This window comes from Molothrus aeneus, chromosome 2, assembly GCF_037042795.1.
Source record: "Molothrus aeneus isolate 106 chromosome 2, BPBGC_Maene_1.0, whole genome shotgun sequence".
Taxonomy (NCBI): Eukaryota; Metazoa; Chordata; class Aves; order Passeriformes; family Icteridae; genus Molothrus; species Molothrus aeneus.
The window spans coordinates 49,493,163-49,516,966 of NC_089647.1; the positions used below are offsets into that span (position 1 = coordinate 49,493,163).

At 34.2% G+C, this 23,804-nt stretch overlaps 1 protein-coding gene across 5 annotated transcripts in view; it reads left to right on the forward strand.

Moving 5' to 3' along the window:
* Positions 1-23,804, forward strand: part of NBEA (neurobeachin) — a 458,842-nt gene that overhangs the window by 76,863 nt on the left and 358,175 nt on the right. For all 5 annotated transcript variants that reach the window (XM_066544903.1, XM_066544904.1, XM_066544902.1 and 2 more), the window contains exons 2-7: positions 2,120-2,351; positions 8,615-8,715; positions 8,966-9,061; positions 11,381-11,502; positions 18,214-18,340; positions 22,842-22,961. In XM_066544903.1, coding sequence (XP_066401000.1) covers positions 2,120-2,351; positions 8,615-8,715; positions 8,966-9,061; positions 11,381-11,502; positions 18,214-18,340; positions 22,842-22,961 — 798 coding nt within the window. The remainder of the gene's footprint in view (positions 1-2,119; positions 2,352-8,614; positions 8,716-8,965; positions 9,062-11,380; positions 11,503-18,213; positions 18,341-22,841; positions 22,962-23,804) is intronic.

Below are 23,804 nucleotides of genomic sequence, written 5' to 3' on the forward strand. Positions count from 1 at the left end.
AGGCTCATCCTGGTGAAGAGAAGTCTGAAAATACAACAATGCAGATTGCTGATGAAGTATGCACAAGTTGTTGCTGTTTTCAGAAATAACAACTCTGCCTGGGTTTCTTGAAAAGAGAGTAAAAACCTCTATGAAACAATTTCATAATTCTAAAGAATGAACATAGAAATAGTGTGCTACTAATCTTGAATTTTTTTTTGCCTTCCTTTGGTACACATCATGTGTTTACCAAATATGCAAATATATGATATGCCGTCACAAGTTTTAAATTAAAGTACTAATTATAATTAGGATAATAGTTTTTATTTGAATGTAATTAAATGTCTCAGGAGAACTAATGAGGTAGTCAGTTTATATATTTAGCATATTAGAATCTTTTATGTTACAAAATTATAATTATTATTAGCAATTAATTGATAGAGGAAAAAGTAATTTGAAAGTGAATGCAAAGTATGAATTAGGGTGGAAGCTAAATGTATTGTATTAATTGTCTGAAGATGGGTTATGAAAGAAGTCTTTGAATATTTGGATAGGTTTAGCCATCAAAAAAAGTTTGCATAGTATTTCAACTTGCTTATTTTTTAGAGTTTAATTTTAAGTCAATAAAAACTGCTTTTAAATAAGCCATAGAATTGCCTTCTATTAAAATTGACTGTTGAAATTATGCGCTTATAAGAGCTAATTCTTTGAATATCTTTAATTTAAGCTTTTTATTCAAATTTTAATTATATAACTCCATTAAACAAATAGAACAAAATTCTTAAAGTTATTTTAATATTAATTTATTCCATTATTTTGTGTAATATATTTACAGTTACTAAAATCAGTGTTACTGACAGGCTGAGAGACTTGGCTTGTTCAGCCTGAAGAAGAGAAGGCTCCGGGGAGACCTTATAGCACTCAAAGGGAGCCTAAAAGAGAGCTGGACAGGGAGTTTTTACAAGGGCATGTACTGGGTTGAGAGGGGGAAGGCCTTAAACTAAAGGAGAGAAGGTCTAGATTAGATATTATGAAGAAATTCTTACTGTGAGAGTGGTGAAGCACTGGAACAGGTTTCCCAGAGAGACTGGCCAAGGTTGGATGGGACTTTAAGTAACCTGGTCAAGTGGAATGTTCCTGCCCATGGCAGTGTGAACAAGATGATCTTAAAGGTCCCTTCCAACATAAGCCTTTCTGTGATTCTGTGAAATTTCACACTGGTATTTTCAAAATTCTTCAAAGTTATTAGGATAAAGTAGGATTCATGAGAGTCAGACTGTGTTTCCTTCAGAACTGAAAGATTTTTATGCCATTAAAATGGCATTTTTTTTAACTAAATTTTATATTTGGTTTAGTAGATTTTCTTGAATTCAGCTTTTTTAAGTTACACAAATGACTGATCAAAATTGTTGAATTCCATTCCTGAAGATATATTTGGTCTTGACTATATCTTCTACTGGCTTGCTTTTCTCTCCCTCCTAATACGCACCTGGTTGTTGTTGTGTTTAATTGGAGCTTAGGACTTCGGAAAGAGTTTTGCCAGTACCTGGATAAATAGGAGTCAGGCTGTCATTTCATCAGAACTGCTGTTAACTCACTTCTTATCTGAGTGCTTGATCCTTTCCTGGTGGAATCTCTCCCTTGCACCAGCCAGTAGGTTTCCTTGACCCCACAATGAGTGATGTGTGGTATAATAATATAAATTTTCTATGTCTGTGTTACTCCAGAGCAGATGAGTTGTTCTTTTTCCAAGCATGACTGGGTGGGATAATGGAAAAGGCAATAAGGTCTTCCAAATGCATAACTAAGGGCAAATGTTGGCTTATGTCAGGAGAAAAAGCTGAGTTAATTTTAGTGTCTTTTTATTTTTGAGTAGGCAAATTTCAGAGAATGGTGGAAAAGCCTCAATTTCTTCCTGAGCTTTTTAGGTTCTGCACTACATCTGTCTGGGCCAGGCTACCTTATCAATTACTTCACAAGAAGGAATGCTTCAAATATAGAAAGCATAGCTATTAGATTCTCTTATCAAAGTTACTTCTCTAACCATGTAAAACATATTCTGTGTTGGTCACAATGAAGGTATGAGAGACACTAAACTATGTATTTCACGTTGAAATAGTGTTCTTGTTTTCTCTTTTAGCTGGTTGGTGGCGAATTTGATCTAGAGATGAACTTTATAATCCAGGATGCAGAGAGCATCACATGCATGTCAGAGCTTTTGGAGCACTGTGATGTGACGTGCCAAGCAGAAATCTGGAGTATGTTCACTGCAATTCTACGTAAAAGTGTCCGTAATTTACAGACTAGCACGGAAGTTGGCTTAATTGAACAGGTACTGCTGAAGATGAGTACTGTGGACGACATGATTGCAGGTATAAATTGCCAACTGATAAAATAATTATTGCATTCTTGACCTGCCAATGTTTTGTGATTATGGAAGGGTATGGGATGTTTTGGTTTATACTTCAAGTGATGTTTTCATTAGTACTGCTGTTGAGTCAGAAGTATTTTTTTATTAATTTCAGGAAAACTACAGAAATATCTTCTTAGTTTGAAACCTCTGTAGATACGTGGTGTAAAATAACTGGTTGTTGATTCGTTTGAGAAGATATTGTTATCTTAGTGATAAAAACAATTTAAAGAATTAAAAACAATGTTTTAGACTTTTTAACTACAAGGCAATATTTTAGTTTTTCTATACATTGGTCATTTTTAATTGTGATGCCAGAATTACTAGATCCATTTTAAACATAACTTCATATGACAGCATAACAGATATTATTTACAGGTTTGAATGCTGGACATATGGATTATATTAAACAATCATTCCATAATGCATTCCTGTGATCCTTATATTTTAATTTTTTACATTTGTGGATTTTAACATTCTATAATGTTTTGCAGCATTAAAAAAATAGCATGCTTTGTTTGTTTGCTGAAAATAAGTGATGAAGTCATTGCCCAGTTAAGGTTTTCATAGTACGTTTGAAGGAGTTTATGGTGCTCCACACTACATCCTCTCCATAGCAGGGTACACATTATAATCCTGATTACTTGGATACAAAACAGGTTTGCTCATCACATTTAAATATGGCACCTGAAGAGATTGATATGATTACTATTTATCTTCCCTGAGGGAGCTTAGGCATTTTCTTTCAATACAGTGTGAAAGCAAAGTTCTTAATTCTTATATAATTTGTGACTGATGGTAGGATTGTGAGGCTGTCTCACAATGCCTGACATTGTGAGGCATTTTTGAAAAATGTCAGAGGTTTACCTTCCATAATTCTAATATTTTAGTTGATGATCTGATTCCTGACACATATACAGGTTTTTGGAACAGTAAACTAGCAAGGATTGCAGACAAGAAGCAAGAAGATGATTACAGTAGGATGAAAACTGGATAGGAATGATTTATTCTTTGTCCTTTTTTCTTTTTGTTTCAGTATAAATGTGTTTGTAATATTAAGTATTTGGAAAAGCTACATTCTGTTTTTCAAAACAAGTCATAATCAACATCTTGATTAGAAATGTATCTCTAAATGCTAAAATCGTGTGTTATGCTAAATAGTGTACAGTGAAATTCAGACTGAAGTACAACAGACCAATAGATTCATAAATGATGGTTTTCACCAAATATGTTTTGTTTTACAGTATTTGTAAGTATAGTATGTCAGAATAGTGTAAGGGTAAACATACTCTTTTATTCCATGTTAAATATAACACATTATATGATGAGAACAAAAATTTATATATTAAAATTTTTCAGGGTTTTACTCATGGAAATAATTTTCTTACATGAGTAATCCCACCAACAAAATTTATCCCATTTAACCATTTAAGCTCCTGTGAGTGGTACTTGTATATGGGGCATAGAAGACTGTAATAGTGCCTCCATTAGAGAGTTGTTTTTTTTTTTTAACTGCCTAATTAATTGTAGATGTCAGAAATCAAGAGCATGTGATCTGGCTTTTAGGAGCATTTGGGCATTAAAAACCTCTTTGAATTTACAGACATTAATATAAGCCAGGGGTAGTAAATAAAAACAAAACCAACCTAATGGATCTTCTACCTCAATAATCTTTTTTCTGAGTGGTCACAGAGTGGTTCAGAAAGAGACCTTCTGCACAAAAAAAAACAGTAAGCTTGTTCTTTGGTATGCTTACATGGATAAAGGGAGTTCATATTTAACTGAAAATCAAAACTGAAAATTGGAATTCTGATGACATTTTAGCTTTGCAGTGTGTTTCAAATTATCTGAGTATTCATCTATGTATGATGAGCAGGAATTGAACAGAATCATGCTTCCTAGGGTTTTTCTCTCATAACTGTAAATAGATGATTTTTGGGGAGTTTTTTTTGAAAAAGACATGGAAGTAAGCAAATTGATCATTTTGTTTTTATCTCTTGATTTCTGTAAGCACTTTAGTCTCCTTTTATAAGGGGTAATAATATTGGTAATAAGTCAGAAGTAACAAAAAAGGTGATGTAATAACTATTTTGATATTAGACAGAATCAGTAACAACTAAAGCAGTATCTTTGTTTCCTAATGCAGATGTTGAAGTCATAATTGTAGAATTTTTTTGCCTCAAATATTTCTGTGAGCTTCCCAAAGCCAGGGATTAAAGTAAGACATTTTGAGTTAAAATGATTTTTAGCATTAAGGGGGAGGATGGTTTGAACAAGACCCGTGTTAATTTTTACTGCTACCACTTTTTTCCCAAAACAGTTGCTAATACTCTGTCAGCCCAATGTTTTGAAATTGGCTTTTATCATCTGTAAATGGTACAGGTTTTTTGGGTTTTTTTTTGTAATTTGCTTCTCTGGGAGTTGCTTGTTTGTTTTTAGGTTGTCTCTCTTGTTCCTTTGTGAAACATTTTGATTAGACCTAGATAGGGTTTAAATAGACAAGACGGGCAATAATGTCTGTTTTATATTCTGATAGCTCACTTTCAGGACCAGTCTAAGTCTGAAGCCACTCTTCTCTGATTTTATGATAGTAAGACAGCAGCAAATAAACATGTACCCAAACTTTTGCAATGAGAAGAATTTTTCTGTCTGCTTAGATGGAGACACTCAGATTCATGAGGTTCTGAGTACTTTAAATATCTAACTTAATGCAATTTTACAGATTGTGTGGTGAGGAATAAAAGCTTAATAATTTTGAAAGTTTCAATGGCAATGCAAATAAGCTTAGTTTTCTTTCCAGAAGCATTACCTTTCAAAAAAAACTTTATACTCTGACAATCTGTTATACTAATAGAGAGAATGGTCAGCAATTTTATCAATAGTTTAGGAGAAAATATTTTCATAGATGATTGGTGGTTTTTTTTTTAACACTTGCACAGATCTTCCTTGAGGGACTGGGGTTTTGCAGTTCTGTTTCCAGGTAATGAGTAGTGAAGCAGATCACCTGCTCTGAGGGACTCTTTGGGATAGTGTGTCTGAGGTTCCATCTGAGAGGTCTGAACGATGGATGAGAGAGCAGCCTGAATTCATAGAGAGTAGATATGTCTCACCTAAGTCCCATATGTTTCTCACAGTTATGTTGTGATGATGTAGGTAATTGTTCTAAAACTGCTGGGACTGAATTCTTAAGCACTGAAACAGTTCATAGTTTCCAAGCAACAACGTTGGTTTTTGACAGCTCTGTCATTAATGGGTTGCTAACAAGCTTTCCTCTTTCAACCTATTCTGTAAGAAAAACTGCAAAATTATCACATTGTCTATTATGACCTGTAAAAATTTATTTACAACACTAACAAGAGTTAAAATTCACAATTTCATGGCCATGTAATATTAAGAGGTTAAGGAGACATGAGGGTAGTTTCCTGAAGTTTTCTTTCGAATGCTATTTGTCTTCCAAAGTTAATGCCAGACCCATCATTTTGATATATGTGCATTGTTACTTGAAAGACAGGCAGGCATATTCCTATTGTATTTTCATACTAAGTGACTGAGTTAAGCATTCCTTCAAGGTTACTGGTTAATTTATAAATCCTATGAAAACTGCTTAGTATGAAAGTATTCAGAAGGTGCCATTAATAGAAAATAGAAATACATTGAAAATGGGAAGCTGCCTGTTTTCTCCTTCTGGACTTATTATTATTATATACAATCTTGTTTCTGAAATGAGATAATGGATTCCAGTTATATATGTAATCTTATTTAATATAAAAAAAAGTAGACAATAAAAAATCCAGTTGTAGTATGGATTATGTAGTATGTAGTATGGTTTCTGACCTTTGTCCATTTATAGATGAGTGGATTACTAGGGTTTATAAACCAGATGGGATTGACTCTTTTATGAGATTTCTAATAAGTATGAATAAAGTTATGTAATAATTATTTTTAAGTCTTTATATTGAAAAAAGAACCTTTAAATAGCCTTAAGTGCTTCAGCTTCCACAGATGTTGTTTGCTTTATCTTTGCTTGTTATCTACTGGGCTTCTATATTCCAGGTTATTGTTTTACCCAGAGTTACATAATTAGTGAGCTTATGTTTGTTTCTCTCCATCAATGTTTAATTCATTACTTATAAATATGTATTTCTAATGCCTGTAGGTTATCCACATCTTCAGTAGAAATAAGAATTTTTCTGTGCCATAAGGTAGTACAGGGCTATAACAGTGACACACAGCAGCACAAATTCAGTGATTTTAAAACTTTCCATCATTTCTGTGTTTGACTGTATTAATTTGCACTTTTTTCCTCTTTTTTAATGGTGTTCTGATTTTCACCAGAAAACTTGGCTTCTACACAACATTTTTTCTTTGTAAGGGAAGCAAAATTTGCAGTCCCTTGATCTGAAAAGAAAGCTGAAACTACAAAATAGGAATTGGGAAATTGTCAGCCAAAGATTAGTATTCACTTGTGCTTATTTCCTTTTCTGAGTGCTCACTGTGACTGTTCCCAGTTTCTGATCATGTACAGGATGTGCCAGCTTTACATTGCAGGCTGGATGCTGCTGTGAAAGGGGCTGGTCCTAGGGGAGCTGAGTCATAGAATCCACCATGAAAGAAAAGGCATTTATTTTTCTTAGGTGTATTTTGTTTTCCCTAATTCTGTCACAAATGTATGTGGCAGTGTTTTTAAAGGGAAGATTAAACAAATGAGGGGGTGGGGGGGAAATCTATACTTGGAGATTAGGGATGTATTCAGAATTTACAGTGAAAATGTCTGCTAAATTGCAATGCTTTTCTTTTGCCTTTCCTGATAGGCAATTTCACTCACCAAACAGTTTACTATGTCTTCTGTAAATTAAATGATATTTCATTCTTCACACATGCCTTTTACTTGCTAAAGATCAGAGGCTAGTATCATTGTGGAAAAAGCTAAATAAAGTTAATGCTTTTGCTCAAAACCACATATATATGAATTTGCAAAGAGAAAATTTGTTTTAAAACAAAATATGAATGTGAAATATCTTTGGAAAGCGTTGTTTCTCCTGAAAACTATTCTTTGTCAGCACCTGTAAGAGTAATCCTTTCCCTAATGAACAAGGATAACATGCAGTCCTGCAACAAAATGTAAACTTATCTGTAGAAAGTTGTGTCTTCCACAAGTTTTAGCAGGGAGGCAGGAGAGGGGAGGGGGAATTCTGTGATTGTTGAACAGCTGGGAAAAATGTGTCAATGCTGATTCTGTTGTGTCATAGCTCTTTTGTTTTGAAAACTGGACTTCACTGCTTGATCTTTGAATTAAATTCTTATGCCCCATCTGTGAATAAGAGCAAATTGCTTTACCTCCCACTTGAGGAAGTCCTAATTCTTATATGTCCATTTTATTCCTGAAAAAAAGTGTGGAGTATAAGAAAAGGTTCAACATCCCACAAGCGAACAAATTCTTAAAATGGAATTCTGGGGTTTTAAATAAGTAATTTTAAACCTGATAATCTCTGAAAGGAAGACTCTGTTTAATGTTCTTACTGTTAAAGCTTATGGGTTTTGAGATATTGTAACGAAAGCTGTGTTCCATAATCCTGTTAGCAATTTTGATCCCTTCTTTTTATTAAGCTCTTTAATTTTTTTCTTCCTATCATTTCTGTTTGTTTGTTTTCCTTATGGTTTTTTTGTTGTTTTGCTATTGTTTGGTTCGATTGCTGGGTTTTTGTTTGATTGGTTTTGTGGGTTTTTTTTGTTGGTTTGGGTTTTTTTTTTTTGCAGGGGCCAGAGGGAGGTGTTAATTTTCTTTTGTTTTCCCCTGGCCTTTTATTACAGTAAAGATCAGAAGCATCACTGTAGCAAAAATGGGGAAATGACACAAATTATAATATAAAATTCTGGGTTAAGGTTATTGTAAAGCAATTTTTGGGTCAAAATTTTTTGAAAAATGTTAACTTCAGAAGAAGGAAGGAACTCATAAAAAAAAACATACAGCAGGAAAGACAAGTTTATAATGTGTGATGCATGTTGTGAAATGGGAAGAATTAATGCTCTATAAATGTAATACCTTTTTCAAAGTATGATGCAAAATTTAACATGAAATACTTTGTAAAATATTCAATACAAGTAAGTTGGGTTTTTAGAATGTGTGAATACACTTACTTTTAAAGGTATTAATTTTTCAGCTTTTTTTGTGTTTATCAAAGCAATGAAGTTCAGAGTTCAGAATAACTTTATTTTCCTTTGAAGATCTCCTAGTTGATATGTTGGGGGTTCTTGCCAGCTACAGCATCACTGTCAAGGAGTTGAAGCTTTTGTTCAGCATGCTTCGAGGGGAAAATGGAATCTGGGTAAGCTGTGATCAGATAAAGCATTAAGTGTCATTCCATTAGAGCCTGAAGTTAACATAAACTGTCTCCTGGGACATATAAACTTGAATTTGTTTTCTCATGTTGACTGAACATATGTTCAAGAAGTATTTTTGCTACCTATTTTAAAGTTAATTTGCTCTGTTATTTGAAAACTGTCCACTTTCCTTTGTAGCCTAGAGAGTACAAAAATGGTTGTATTGACTTTTGTGCAATTTTCTTCTTTTCACAGCCAAGACATGCAGTTAAATTATTATCAGTCCTTAATCAGATGCCACAGAGACATGGGCCTGATACCTTTTTCAACTTCCCAGGCTGTAGTGCTGCAGTAAGTTTTCAACCAAAATTCTACCATTTCAGGAATAAATAAACAAATAACCTCCTCATTTGCATTTCCCTTCTTTTGGTTTCAGAAGTTCTTGAAAAAGAAATGAGAGTGGAAATACATGTTTGAGTAATGTAGACTTACAAGGCAGCTGTATTGTTGAGAAGTTGCACTTGTGAGGATAGAATATCAAGCAGCAGATTTTGGTCTGGGGAAGTTAACGAGAAAGAGAAACCTGAAAATTCCAAAGAACAGTGTTATTTTATTAGAATAATGTAATCAATATTATATAAAGGAGAGAGTTGAGAAAAATCAAGAAATTAACTTGTCCACATAATCACAGTTTACAGTGCCTGCCTAGTCATAAATTTATTATAAAGGTTTTGTTTTGTCTGAATTCCATCAACTGTTTCCTTTCCATCAACTCAGTGGAGATAACTTAGAATGGTGAAATTGTATTCCTTTCCAAACCTTCCCAAGTAGATATTCTCTCTTCCATTCACTGCACATACTTTCAAAAAAAACCTCCTCTACAATAAATTAAAGTATTGTCTACAGATTTATAGATTATTGAGAGAGTAAATACAAATGGTTAATACTAGGGAATAGAAATCTGAGGTATGGTTCCATTCTGGTATAGAATGGTAGGTATATGCTCAGGTAGAAAGTGTAATCTTCTAACAGAAAATAATCTTGAGATTCCTGTTTTCTCATGCCAGTGCATGAAGGCTGCTGTACCTGCATTTCATTCATCAATAGCACTGATCATTTTCTTTAAGCACAAATTGCTACATCCATTCCTTGTGAACAGACTTATCAGAGTGGCAGATTGCATCAGGAAAGTGAACTGGCTGATAATCACTGTTTTACACCTGGGTTATTTTTTTGCTGGATTACGTCTTTGATCTTGTTTGATATCCAGCCTTATAAACAGATGTGTCAGCAAAATGCATAGGGCAGATTGTGTAAAGAATTAATTACTAAGTTTTGAAAGGGAAAGTTTCATTATCTCCTGCTAAATTTAAACCACAGTTAACATTTCTTACAAGTACATCCACCAGCAAGACAGGTGTTGCAGAATATGAATGTCTACAGTGATACTGCTTTGACATTTCTGGGCTTCAGAGGCAAACCCTGATGAAATTTCTCTCTTAAATTTAATTTTTTATCAGAGGTTCAAAAAAGGTTTTGCAGGAGAAGAATTTTAAATATTCCTTCCTATCCAAAGATGTGCCTCTATAACAGGAATTCTTGATTGAGATGCAGAGTCTCTTTACTTTGATTCTTCCAGGATCTTGTTTCACATACTACTTATGATGAACCACACACCTGTAAATCAAGAAATATAAGTTTCAAATTTACACTTCTTTATTAGTGCATGTTGGATTACTCTATGAAATTCTGGAGGGGATACATCCTCTGAAGTGGACCATGGGCAGAAATTAATAAAAAATTATCCAAAAAACAAAGCACTTCTTTAGAAGAAAGACTGGACAGGACCTAGTTCACTAGCACTGAGTTTGTTTTCAGGAGTGATGCACAAGGTTGACATTAGACAGAGAAACAGCATAAATTTTAATCAGCATTATAGATTTCAGGTTGGCTCTCTCTAAAGTTAAGTGTGAGCTCCTTGTGGATCCAGGACTTCAGTGGCAGTATGAAGGAGCCAAGAGTCTACAGATATGCTGCTGAGAGCTGCTTCATTTTCCCAGCTGCAGGGCTCTTCTCAATACTGTATTGCATCTCTACCAGTCTGTGCAGGTGGCATGTTAGTCACTCCAGTTGGAGGACACTTTGTGCTTGGAGGTAGTACTACTACCAGGTGTTGTTCCCATTTGTCATCAAGTAGCTCTTCTGCTTCAGGCAGGAAACTGTCTCTCAGGAGGTAGAAGCCATATCCCAAAGGTGTTCTTTGAAATGTGTAGTTTTAGTTTTAATAATGAATCTCTATTTTGTGATGTTTTGATTAATTTGATTTTATTTTTAAGTTTAACAGTGAGATTAATAATTGTTAGAAGCTGAATTTATAGTTTAATTTCTGAAGAAGTAATTTTTTCTTTTTGTTAATATTACCCATTCACAAATTTAATTTTGCATCCTCTATTGATAGAGTTTATGTAATTTAAATTATCTTAAAATAGATAGAAAATAATGCATTAATTCAAAAGTACTATTTAAAGGGTTTTTTCTATAAATGATCTTTGAAAGTTAAAGCAGATCTAGAGATCTAGAATGACACAGAGTTTTGGGAAGGCACTACTTTTAACAGTATTTCTCAAAAAACTAATTATTTGTTGCCTTTTTTTTCTTTCCTCTGTCCAGGCAATTGCATTGCCTCCTATTGCTAAGTGGCCTTATCAAAATGGGTTTACTCTTAATACCTGGTTTCGTATGGATCCACTAAACAATATCAATGTAGATAAGGATAAACCCTATCTCTATTGGTAAGTAGCTTATAATGCTGCAGTTATGGTTTGTTCTGACTTCCTAACAACAGTTAATCTTTCTTATTTTTTAGTCCCTGACATGCTTTCCCCCCACCCCTGCCAAATATCTGAAGATTTTAATGACTGCTCACTGTATACAAACTCTTAGAAAACCATCTGTCCTTTTCGCTTTGTGATTCAGAAATCCATGGATTCAAGACATGTGCCTTGTAGATAAACCATAAAATCTAGTGTTGGAGTTTCTTTAGGAATTCTAAAATATATTAATTCTTAGAGCTTTAAATGGAAAATGTCATAACTTTTGTTTGGTGGTAAAGATTCTCAGGTGATGTCAGTACTACAAAATAAATCTATTAAACTCAGAGTGAACAGTTTGCACATTAGCTAAAGATAATAGAAAGTAGATCTATGGATATAAAAATGGTTAACTGATGACTGGTTCCCCAAAAATGTGAAAATTTTATGTGAATATAATGTGTATAAAAGAAACTGAATATATACTGATCTCAGAAGGAAATCACAGAATCTGTCGAGTTGGAAGGGACCTATCAGGAGCATTGAGTCCAACTCAGCCCTGCCCAGGACCATCCCCATCACACCATGTGCCTGAGAGTATTGTCCAAACACTTCTTGCAGTTGGTCAGGCTTGGTGCTGTGACCACTTCCCTGGGGAGCCTGTTCCAGAGCCCAACAACCCCCTGGGTGATAATCCTTTTCCAAATATCCAACATAAACCTTCCCCAACACAACTTCAGGCAATTCCCTTGGGTCCTGTCACTGGTCCTGTCACAGAGAATTTAGATCAGTGCCTGCCCCTTCTCTTCCCCTCACAAGGAAGTTGTAACTGCAACGAGCTCTCCTCCAGGCTGAACAGACCAAGTGACCTCAGCCACTTCTCATACAGCTTCCCCTCCAGGCCCTTCACCATTCTCATGGCCCTCCTTCAGGCACTCTCCCATAGTTTAACATCTTTCTAATATTTTGGTGGCTTAAACTGCCCCCAGCACTCAAGGTGAGGCCACCCCAGCTCAGAGCAGAGTGGGACAATCCCCTCCCTTGCCTGGATGGCCATGCTGTGCCTGATGCGCTTCAAGACACAACTGGACTTCCTGGCTGCCAGGGCACTGCTGACTCAAACTTGATTTGCAACCAACCAGGACCCCCAGGGCCCTTTCCAAGACACTGCTTTCCAGCATCACATTCCCAGTCTGTTTGTCCATTCAGGGTTTCCTCATCCCAGGTGCAGAATCCCACACTTGCCTTTCTTGAATTTCATATGATTGGTCATTTCCCAATCCTCTCATTTTTCAGTTTCTCTCTGCAGGGCCTCCTTGCCTTCAAATGGGTCAACAGCTCCTCCCAGTTTTCTACCATCTGCAAACATGCTTTTATCCCTTCCAGTCCTGCATCCAAGTCATTTATGAAAATGTTGAGAAACACAGGGGCTAAGATGTAACCCTGCAGACTTTGCCATGACAGAAGCAATGCAAATTATTATTATTATTATGTTTCTATAGTAGATTAAGCCAAGCTCTAATTAATAATTCATAATAGGAAGAATATCCATCTAAACTTTACACAGGTTTCAAACTTTGCCACATGAAAGCTTGTGTCACACACAACCACCACCAAGAGGAAGATACCAAAGCAATACTATTTTCTTTCAACATGCTTTTTGGTCATGTAATATACTTTTCAGTTTAACTAGGTGAAAAATGTGTTGTATAAATAACTCAAGTCTTTAAGGGAGTGCAGTGCCTTTGTGGTGTGAGACAGCAGTTACATCACATCAACCATTATGTGACAACTGATTCTTAAAAACAGAAGGGAAGCAAAGAAATGCCTTCCTTTTTGCCAGGTGTGAGGGAAATTTGACACTGTTCTGTTATTAGGGGCATGCTAATAACAGAAGAACTGTTCAAGCAGAAAAACTGCTTCAATAACTGTATGCCAGGTTGTTTTTTTAATAAAAAAAAAAGTAATTTCAAATATATCTGAAGGTGGTGTTGGGCAGCTCCTGACAGAGTATTAATACTTGCATATTGGAACAGTATTGTAGCTATCTTACCAATTATAAACTGAGTGTGACAATCCTGGAAGAAAATTAGAAGTCTGACATTTGCATGAGCAATAAATAACAACAAAGCAGAGCAGTCAAATTCAAAGCGTAAGGTTCAGAATTCTGTAGCAGAATTTTAGTATAAGCAAACCAATGTCATGTACCTAGCAGTGGGTAATGGGTGCCATGCTTATGGAATGAATAGCCATATGTTAGAAATCAGGAATTACAGCAGGATGTTTAGGAGTTTTGTAGGTTGCCAGCTGACCATAAAATCCATTTGCTTTGCTCTACCTGAAAGAGCTAATGTGGTCTTCTTAAGGATAGTCTGAACAAACAGAGATCATGGTAAAGGTGATGTGATCCCTTCCTGAAATCTTGACAAAAGCATTATTGGAATGTCATTTACAGTTCAGACTTGCTACTTCTTTTAAGAGACCATGGGAAAAACTGGTACTATTCAGAAAACACTTGGGAGTGAACTGTCCCTTGGAAAACAGATTTTATAATGAATGGTTTTTTTCTTTTTTTAATTTGAGATCCAGTGAGTAGACTGCAAAATAAGAAAATTCAGGCTTTTAGATACATAGTACTCTGGTCGCTATCACAATTATAAGACATAGTAAAAAAAAGTAATAATAATAATAATAATAGTAATCCTTATCATACTTTTAAAGATTTTTAGAAATGTTTCTTTAAAAATAAGGTGTAGATTCTTTGTCATAAAGACCCTACAAATTTAGATATTTAGGGCTCACCTTAAGCATGCTCAACTGGGAAGTCTCCATCCCTTAAATCACTTTATTTGTTCCTGCTAAAAAAAGAGATGGGTGATATAATTATTAAGTAAGGCCTTGAATTAGAAATGATCAATCCAGATGCTGATTGATTTCTCAAGGGTTTTTTTTTGGTGTTCTTTTATTTTTATATTTTTTTAAGAAGTGTTTTCTTTCAGATTATGTATCAGGTTCTGTAAAAGAATTAAAAGGTGAACTGAGGCTGGTATGTCATAATTGTTTTTTGTCCATAGAAAGTCTAAGTGCTTTAACAAGAATTAAATGGAAGAATGGCTAAAACTTCTGAAACTATGTCCTATGTTTTAGTGTTATAGATGTAGAGACATAGAGGAGAGAAAAAATAAAAACCATTCTAAAATCCAACTGTATTTTCAGACCTTCTCTAGAGGTTATGGAAGTACAGATAATGCAGAACAGTTGCAAAAGCCTATAGTGGAATTCCAAAGTTAGTAGAAAGCAAATTTCACACACACCTTTCATGCAAGAATAATTAATATCTTCTCAATATTGGTACTATGATTATATGTTAAATTGCTCATAAAATCCTAAGCTAAAGAAACTGGAATCCCTAAACAGTTCCACTGGTGGAAGGAATAATGCTCTCTTGCTATGGAAGTGTAATATTCAGTAGCTGCTTTGAGAAACTGGCTGAAGTGATACATGATTGTAAAGGTTATATGAAAAAACTGTAATAAAATTATGTTTCAGCTGCTATGTAAGGTTATTTAAAGCTCATAAAACCATATGGCTGTTGATGGTACTGCTCTTGTTGTCTCCATGCATGTCATCTTTGGATGTAGCAAGTTCTGCACATGTAGGTAATTGATAAGAGAACTTTGGAGTACTCTATAGCCCAGTCCTAACCTACATTACCTTTGGCAAGAAAGAATATGTCAAGATTAAAATTTTATAGTATAATGTTGAGGTAAACAGAACATATTTGAGTACAGAGTTTCTTAACTACTCTTGTATTAGAAATCTACTTAATTTGGAGGAAAAAAAGTAAAATCTTGGCTAAGTTTAATGTTTATAAAATCATTCATTCTATTCCAAGGAAAAGAGCCCTGCTAAAAAATGAGCAATTTTTTCATTATTTCATTGTTCATGTGCTGAACTCCAGGAAGTTACACACTTAAGGACTAGTCAGTGTTTAAAATGTCAGGAGCAGTCTGATTTGTCCATAATGGAGATAAAATCAGCCCAGTAACCAATAAGGATAGGAAAGGGAGAAAATTTGAAAGGTGTAGCCATTTCTTTAAGAGATACTCTTTATTTCAAAATGCTTTCTAGCTCTTGTTCAAAGTATTAAGATGCATTTTATACAATGGTAATAATATTTTATCATGTAAAAACGTTGATATTTACAGTGGTTGGCTGTTGGTAATTTAAGAGAAACTATTATATTTGACATCTCTAATCAAATAATATAATGCTGTCAGAACGTAGTGAATTTCTGTATTATTTTATTATCCTTCAGAATGCGATTCTGTTAAATGAAACTATTTTAGACCATTTTAGAGATGACATTGCAGAGAAACACATTTGGCATTGTGAGAGTTGCAGTTACCTGCTGAAAAGTTCTTTGAATGGCATAAGGCCCTAAGGACATAAATCAAAGTCTCAAACCATCTCACAGCACATTCAGTTGCTCTTATTGTAAGAGCTGTATTTTGAGTTTTTTAACCTTCATTTTATTGCACTAAATTCAGTGCTGTGGTTGTGCAGGTTGTGTATTTGGGTTATTCAGATTTATGTGTGTATAGTGATATTCTTCCATGAATCTGTTCACTGCTCCTTTTGTTGAGGGGTAGAGATGCCTATGGGGTCATTGTAGAAACTGGATCATTGGCATGATCCAGGTTAAAAATAGCCTTCAAAAGATGTAAAGGAATGGCAGTGTTATCAAGTGTTCAATTTTGAGGTCAGTGGTAATGGACAGCATGTAATAATTCTCTTCATTCTTAGGTTATGTCTTAGGTTTATTTAGAGAGGACATTTTACGTTTATTAAGGAAGTGCTTTCTTCTTTTCTGCAAAGAGAGTTCTGTGTAAGCCCTTATCAAAGACAGTGGCAGGGAATAATGCTCCTTTTCAGCACAGCAGCTTGAGGGGAGAGAAAACTGGGTACAATATAGAGAGGCAGGTGAATGAATGAGGAAGACACAGCCTGAATTGTGGAAAAAAAATACTATATGTACTTCAAGACTGGAAGTAGGAACTTCTGTGCAAGGATTCATTAGGGTGCAGGAAAATCATCTATAGGTGTTATTACACCAGTTCTGTTTACTTTGTTTTTAAAAAATTTTAAAAGTATCCTTTAGTAGTTTTTAAAAAGGTATCCTAAGTCATTACAACAAAAGTGGCTTTCTAGAATTTGAGAATTTTCATGTCTCTTTTTTTACCTCCTTTACAAATGCCCTCATAGGAGATGAGTGTCTAAGCTGTGATCACCTCAGGGTATAATCACAATACCTATGTTTTAAAGTTTATTTTTTCTGATAAGATCATGGTTTATTAACTATTTTTTGACAATGAGCAAAGAGAAGAATCTGATTCTCTCCTTAAATAATGCACACATTGACTTAGCTGTAAGTTTCTGAGGATGTAATAAGTTTCACAAATATGAAAATTTTTCTGTGTTAAAATGAAGATTGTATATATGTAGTAGGATAGACTAAAAATATACTATTTCAGCAGCTATAAAGGAAGATGAAATTTGAACTTAGTGTTTGCATGTACCTTTCATGTCTTAAAATTTCTAGGAAAAAACTAGTAATAGTGTTTGAAGAAAATATTTCAACAAAGAAACCATTTAAAACATTATTATTGCAATAACATAAAATTATTTTATAAGTTAGCTACATAAAGAGAATGAGAAAGCATTAATTAGTAAGCTACAGGACTTTGTACAAATACTCAAAATTAGTAGATTTTTTTCTTATATTTGCAAATCTTCATTTCAGAATTCACAGATGAAATTCACCATCTAGACCTTGTATTTCAGCCATTGGTTATTTATTAAAGAAAATTCTAGAAGTTGTATACAGTGTGCTCCATATTATTAAAAGCAAACTGCTCTTCATTGTACTTAGCTTTTCAGAAGTGATTAAGCAGCATAGCTGTTGATATGGACTTGCCATAATGTCATTCATGACCTTTCACCAGTTACCTTTGCAAAGTGTTTATTAAGAAGTCTAGAATTTCTCTTTTAAAATGCTTTTGATTTCAAATATGAAATGTATGAGCTTTCTGCTTTATCTGTCTTTATGATATTTGTCACAAGAAAGCTTGGAAATCCTTGTTAGACTTACTTTCTTAAAATTTCAGTCCTTTATCCATTTGACAAATGAAAATAAATCCACAACTCAGAAAATTAAAACTTTGTATATCATTAGCATAATTTATTAATGTCTTGAAAAATAATTCTTGTGCATGATAATTATCTTGAATCCAAATTTGTATGTCATATAAGCTGCATCGTTCTCTGAACCCCCCCAAAACTGCAAGGCATCTCACAATTTTTCTGTAATGGATATTTTTTCACAACTTTAATCACATGCGTTATTTTAAATGATGATTAATTAAGAAACTGAGGGTGAAACGTGATAAACATAATATTTACTATCTTGTATTCTAGGAAAAAAAAAGTACTGATTTTTAAAATGTAGCTTGGAAAATCAATTAAGTGCTGAAGGTGAGTAGCTCTCCAAAAAGAATGGTGGAAGAAAATTAAATTCACCATTCTGGGTACAAATTTATTTTCTTTTTCACTGCAGTTTAAAGTAGTATTTGGACCTTTTTACTATAAAGTAATTCCCCTTTTGCCAATTTAATTCCTATTCTTTCTTTTCAGTTTCCGCACTAGCAAAGGTGTTGGGTATTCTGCTCATTTTGTTGGCAACTGCTTGATAGTGACATCCTTGAAGTCAAAAGGCAAAGGTTTCCAGCACTGTGTGAAGTACGACTTTCAGCCACGCAAGGTAAGCAAAGTGGTGTTTACAGCAGAGTAGCACTGAAGGTGTGCTGACAATGTGCTTCTGGGAGGAGGGCTAAAATCCCCTTAGTGCTGTAGTGTTAATCATAGTTCCTCGTTTATAAGTAAATGCTCTTGTGTTCATGCAAAGTTACAGTTCAGAATCAATTCAAGAGAAATGTAATAATTTATAGTGTAACACTTCTATAAAATCAGCATGTTTTTCAAAACTACTGCTTAATTGGCTTCAGATAGAGATGAATTGTGAGTATTTGTAGAATGGCTACATTTAATTACTTAAATATCTTCATTCTGTTTCTGAAAATTCTGTACTTGGTAACTGTTGCCAAGGCCTTGAAAAATTTTGCTGGCAATGCTAGAGTTTCATTATCTGATGCTGTATGATATAATGCTCTGAACTTTCTTCCATTTCAGTGTTGTTTTAGGATTTCTCATTTTTAGTAGTAAATCTTGATTGCACCTCTAGATCATTTTAGTGTTCATTTCTACTCTATGCCTAGTAGTCCTAGGGGAATGATGATTTTGTGGCCTTCAGTGTTGCAGTTAGTTGACTGAAGCATTGACTTTTCTGTACAGCAAGCATTATGTGTTTGTCACTGATATCAGTCTAGTGTGTATTTTGCCATGAAGCCCATTTCTATTTTTTATGGGTTTAGAATTTGTATATTGAATTTCAGTGCTTGAATTTTTTTTTTTTTTTTTGAGAAACCAATCTCTTAGGGAGGGAATGCCTTTGTTCACACATCAACTTAATGTTCCACTATTTCTCTTGGTGTGTATTTGTGGTTCAAAATCACCAATTCTAATTTTGTCATGCAGCTTTGAGGTCACTTGTGGTTTTCTTAAAACAAAGTAATGTCTCTCTGTAGCATATCACTCGGGGTTGTATAAAGCCTTATAAACACATATCTGCTGAATCTACTGGAGTGAATAAATTCTGTTTTTCACATTTTTCCAATTTTAGAGCCAGAAAAGTATTTTGATGACAGTTCAATTTTCATTTAAAGTATCATCTGAATCTAATGACAAATGTAATTGTTAACTTTTGTATTATGGTATTGTTAATAACTTCTTGGGATCTAGCTGATCTTTATTTGTTGATGAGGAAGTAGTCTATCTTACCAAGATATGCTTTTGGTAATTTTTAATACAAATGACTAGTTTTCTTTGTGCCAACTCTAGAAAAATTTAGCTTTTGCTGTTGCTACTCAAAATGACAAATTCTGAAATACTGGTACCTGTGTATCTCATTATATGAATACCAGTTTTGAATCAAAGTCTGCTGATCTGCTGAAGTACATAAAAATATAACTCCCATGTTATCTTTACGTATCCCAAAGTCCCAAAGTTCATGCTTCATACACTTTGAGTCATATGTTAGCTTTAGAAAGTATTTTAAATAATTATTCTGGAATATATTTTTGAGTTGTTTAATATATGTTTTTTCATCATTAACTTGTGTTCACATGCCTTTGTTAAAGTACATAATACATAGTGGAGGAAATAAAACCTGTCAAATATAATTCTTGGCCCTAAAAAGTCAAAATTTATCCTGTTTTACATGCAAATTGATTTTCTTCTTGTTGTTTAGATATGACATTGGTTTCTCTGTACAAGATTTGAATGCGTAGATGCATATTAAAAAATGTCTAGTCATTTATAAAGCAATTAACTTGAGAAATGTGATATTTTGCCATCAGATGTACCTAGACATTTGCTTACAGACACACACATTTCAACAATAAATTTTGTCAGAATCATCATCCTCAATAAATTTCTGAATAATGTGGTTTGAAGGTTTTAAAAAAATTTTGGTGAATCACAGTAAAGTAACAAATTCAATTTATCTGGTTAAAAGCTTTATGTAGGCAGATCAGACTTGCTCTGTTCACGTGAAGATCTTCCTGCTGTGTCATATGACACTATTCACAGTACAATATGTAATATTAATGTATAACTTTAGGTCTCAATTGGTGTATTTTATAATATTGTAAAAGCAAGAATTTATAAAAATATATGGAGAAATTTGGTTATCATATATCCAAATAGAAAATGTGGGTGTGGTATGATAGCCTGATGTCTCAACAGAGCTAAACTAGATTTGGTGATGTTATGTTTAAAATGTCTATACTGCTTTTTTGGGACTCCAAATTGACATTTTTGTGTAGGTAACCTCAATGGTTTTGCTTCCTTGAGTTTCAGCCTGAGCATCAATTCTTGTAAAACTGGAACAGGAAAGCAGCATAGTCAGGAGCAAATAGCTTTTTTGTGTGTGTGTTTCTAACTGTGAACATCTTTACTGACTGTAGCAGAAACAGAAATAAGTTCCACATCCTGGAAATAGTTAGTGTGTGATGCCTCATCTCTCTGATTGTGCTGTCCTATGGAATAGGAATATGACTTGGTGAGAGCAGTTGGTGACTAAGCTTGACAGGTTTCAGCAGTAAACAAAAAATGCAGAGTGAAGGGTCTTTTAGTACTCCCTAAAGAAGCTGTTGGATACAGCAGAGGGAGGAGAAAATAATATGGGGAAGAAAACTGCAGGATGAATGTGAAGGAAATTTGTACTGCTGACTTTCAATATTAGGGGGAAAAAGGATTTTTTTTTTCAACAAAAAGTTCAAGAAAAATTGTGTGTGAGATCATAGAACTTGGTTTGGTTCATTGTGTGGTAGCAAAGTGCTGCCTTTCCTTCTTAAAAAAAGTGTTTGCTAGTGCTAGAGAAATTGCCCAAATACAGAAATTTGCAAAAAACTAGGAGCAAAAACTCCCATTAATTACAAAGCCCAACAAACTGCTTAAAAGCTCTATATAATGTACCCGAGCACAGATAAATAGCAATGTACAGACCACTGTAAGTAAAACTGAGTTTTTCAGGAAGTCGAGGTTGACTCTGAATTGGTATGTTTTCAGAAATGGTTTTTAAAGCCTTTTGAAAGAAAAATCACAGGCAAAAGAGTTATGTTTTTTGGGGGGTTTTATTTGAGGATGACAGTGAATCACAAAAATTACTTTTTTCATGGTTCTTTGAAAAAAAAAGTTTCCATACATGATTTCAGAAGCCAAAGCTGGAGCAGTACTTCTTTATTCCAGCATTGCCCAATAAATCTATTTGCTTGGAAACCCAAGAAAGGAGATACTCAAAAGTATTGTTGTATGATCAGCGTCATTTTTCTACCTTCTGTTAGTTGTATGTTTAAAGGAGGGAAAAATGAAAAAAATATTTTTTAATACCTGGAAACAGATGTGTAAAAATATGTGTTCTCATTTCTATAGCTATTATACACTTGTGAGGGAATACAGCTCAATTTGATGACTACTGTAATGCTTATTGTCAAAATGTGTTTTGCTGCATGCTGTTTTGTTTGTAACTTTGTGCTTTGTCTAATTTTAAAATCAACATGTGAAAGCATCTACTTTTATTTTCTCCGACAGAGAGACAGATTTTTATATTAGTAAGCTCTCTGTCTACTTATCCCATCTCAGGAAGAGAGTCAACAAGCCCCAAGGGTTGCAGAAGTTCTCTACTTTGGAGAAAAGGGACTTATCTGAACATGGAAATCAAAATACAATAATTGAAAAAGATACAAAGAAATGGATGATGATGAAAATATCCAAATTTATTATTCCAAATTATTGGAATACAAAAGGCTATTTTTAAGACAAGGTGACATTTTTATGGAGTCAATTAGGTTTGAAGGGGATGTGTTGAGACCATCTGGTTTCTCCCCCTGCTTGAAGAAGGGACTCTTAGATCCAGTTGCTTTGGATTTTGTCCACTAATGTTTCAAATGTCTCCAAGCAAGAAGACTCCAGAGTTCTTCTTGAATTTATTTGTCATGGACATCATGATTCCAGTTAAACAAATTATGGGAAAGATCACCATAGTACTAAGTGGAAGCACTAAATTACAGTGCCTTCTCTGTTTGACTATTTAATGCATTTTTAATGATATGACAGTTGTCCAAAAATTGGTGGAATGGTAAGGAAGAGAGGAAAAATATCAAAGCAAACAACCAGGATGATGTCTTAACCTGGGCGGTAAAATTTGCTATTGGGATTTTTTCCTGTTTATTTAATAATTTGTGGTAGACAGAAATTTTTGCTGTCATGCAAAGACAGAGGTTGTGTGATATGAATTTCTTAAGGTAAGAGCACATAGCTCTGGATTTTCTGTCAAAACTCAGCTGTGTTTTTTTACAGAACAGTGTTGAAATTAAATTGCACTGTTGAAATTAAATTGTATGTGTGCATTTTTGCCTCTAATCCCATAAAAGAAAGCAGGTAGGTACATCATTACATTTAGGCACAGTTCTATTGACTGGACTTGAAGTCCCAATGACTTGAATTTTAATTTTACGTGTTTGTAAGGATTAATCTTTTTGTGTAAATTTATGAGATTGGTCACCCTTTCTTTATGACATTCATTAAGTTTGTTTTATAGCACAAAATCTGCCCCTGTGTACTGACTATTCATGTCTTTCCAGTGGTACATGATAAGCATTGTACACATCTACAACCGGTGGAGAAACAGTGAAATACGCTGTTACGTGAATGGTCAGCTGGTATCCTATGGTGACATGGCCTGGCATGTTAACACGAATGATGTAAGATTTTATTGGTTTTCCTTTCTCATCACTTTTCGTGTTAAGGTTAATTCAAAAAGAAAAAAAAGTGTTACCTTTTTTTTCCCTCGAGATATTTGCAGATTTTCTTTTTTAAGTGTCTCTTTTATTCCTTCTTATTCATCTGCTTATTAAAATGTAATACTATTGACTTTTTGAGTTTGTATATACCTTTTACTTTGGAAAGTTTGAGAGCCTGGACCTAATGAAGCGGCAAATATTGCTCTTTGTGGCTCAAAGTTCTGGCTGTGGAAGGCAGACAAAATTATTTTCTTGTGCTCTGCCTTCAGCTAAATCTGTGATAGAATTTCAGAAGTTCTTGGTTCATCAACTTACTACGCTTTTGTTATTTTTTATTTATAATATAGTTCTCATTTCTTTCTGACTACTGTAAGGGATAAAGAAGCCTTGGGGAAACGAACTGTCTTTTGCTAAATTCTAGAGGCAAAATAGGATTTGAAAGGGAGAGCTTAAATATTACATGTTAATTAAAGTAGGAGAGCTCTGCCTTCCAAAGTTTCTGATTTCCATTCTTTTGGGGTTTTTGGTAGCATTTTGACTTGCAAGAAAAGGCTAGCCTTTCAGTTTTTGCAGAGCATGGTTTCTCCTTAGTAAGATAAAAATTTCCGTGATAGGTGCAATGGGATGACTGAAAAGCCAGCTGAGGTCTCAGAGGATCTGGTCTGGATTATTGGTTATATGGTGTGGGGATCAGTAATCCTTAATGACAAATGCTTAGCAGGAGGAGCTGCTTCTTCTATTTTCTTCACTGAATTATTTTCTACTTTCTCATGCACAAAAGTACTATTTTTTCTTAAGGTGAAA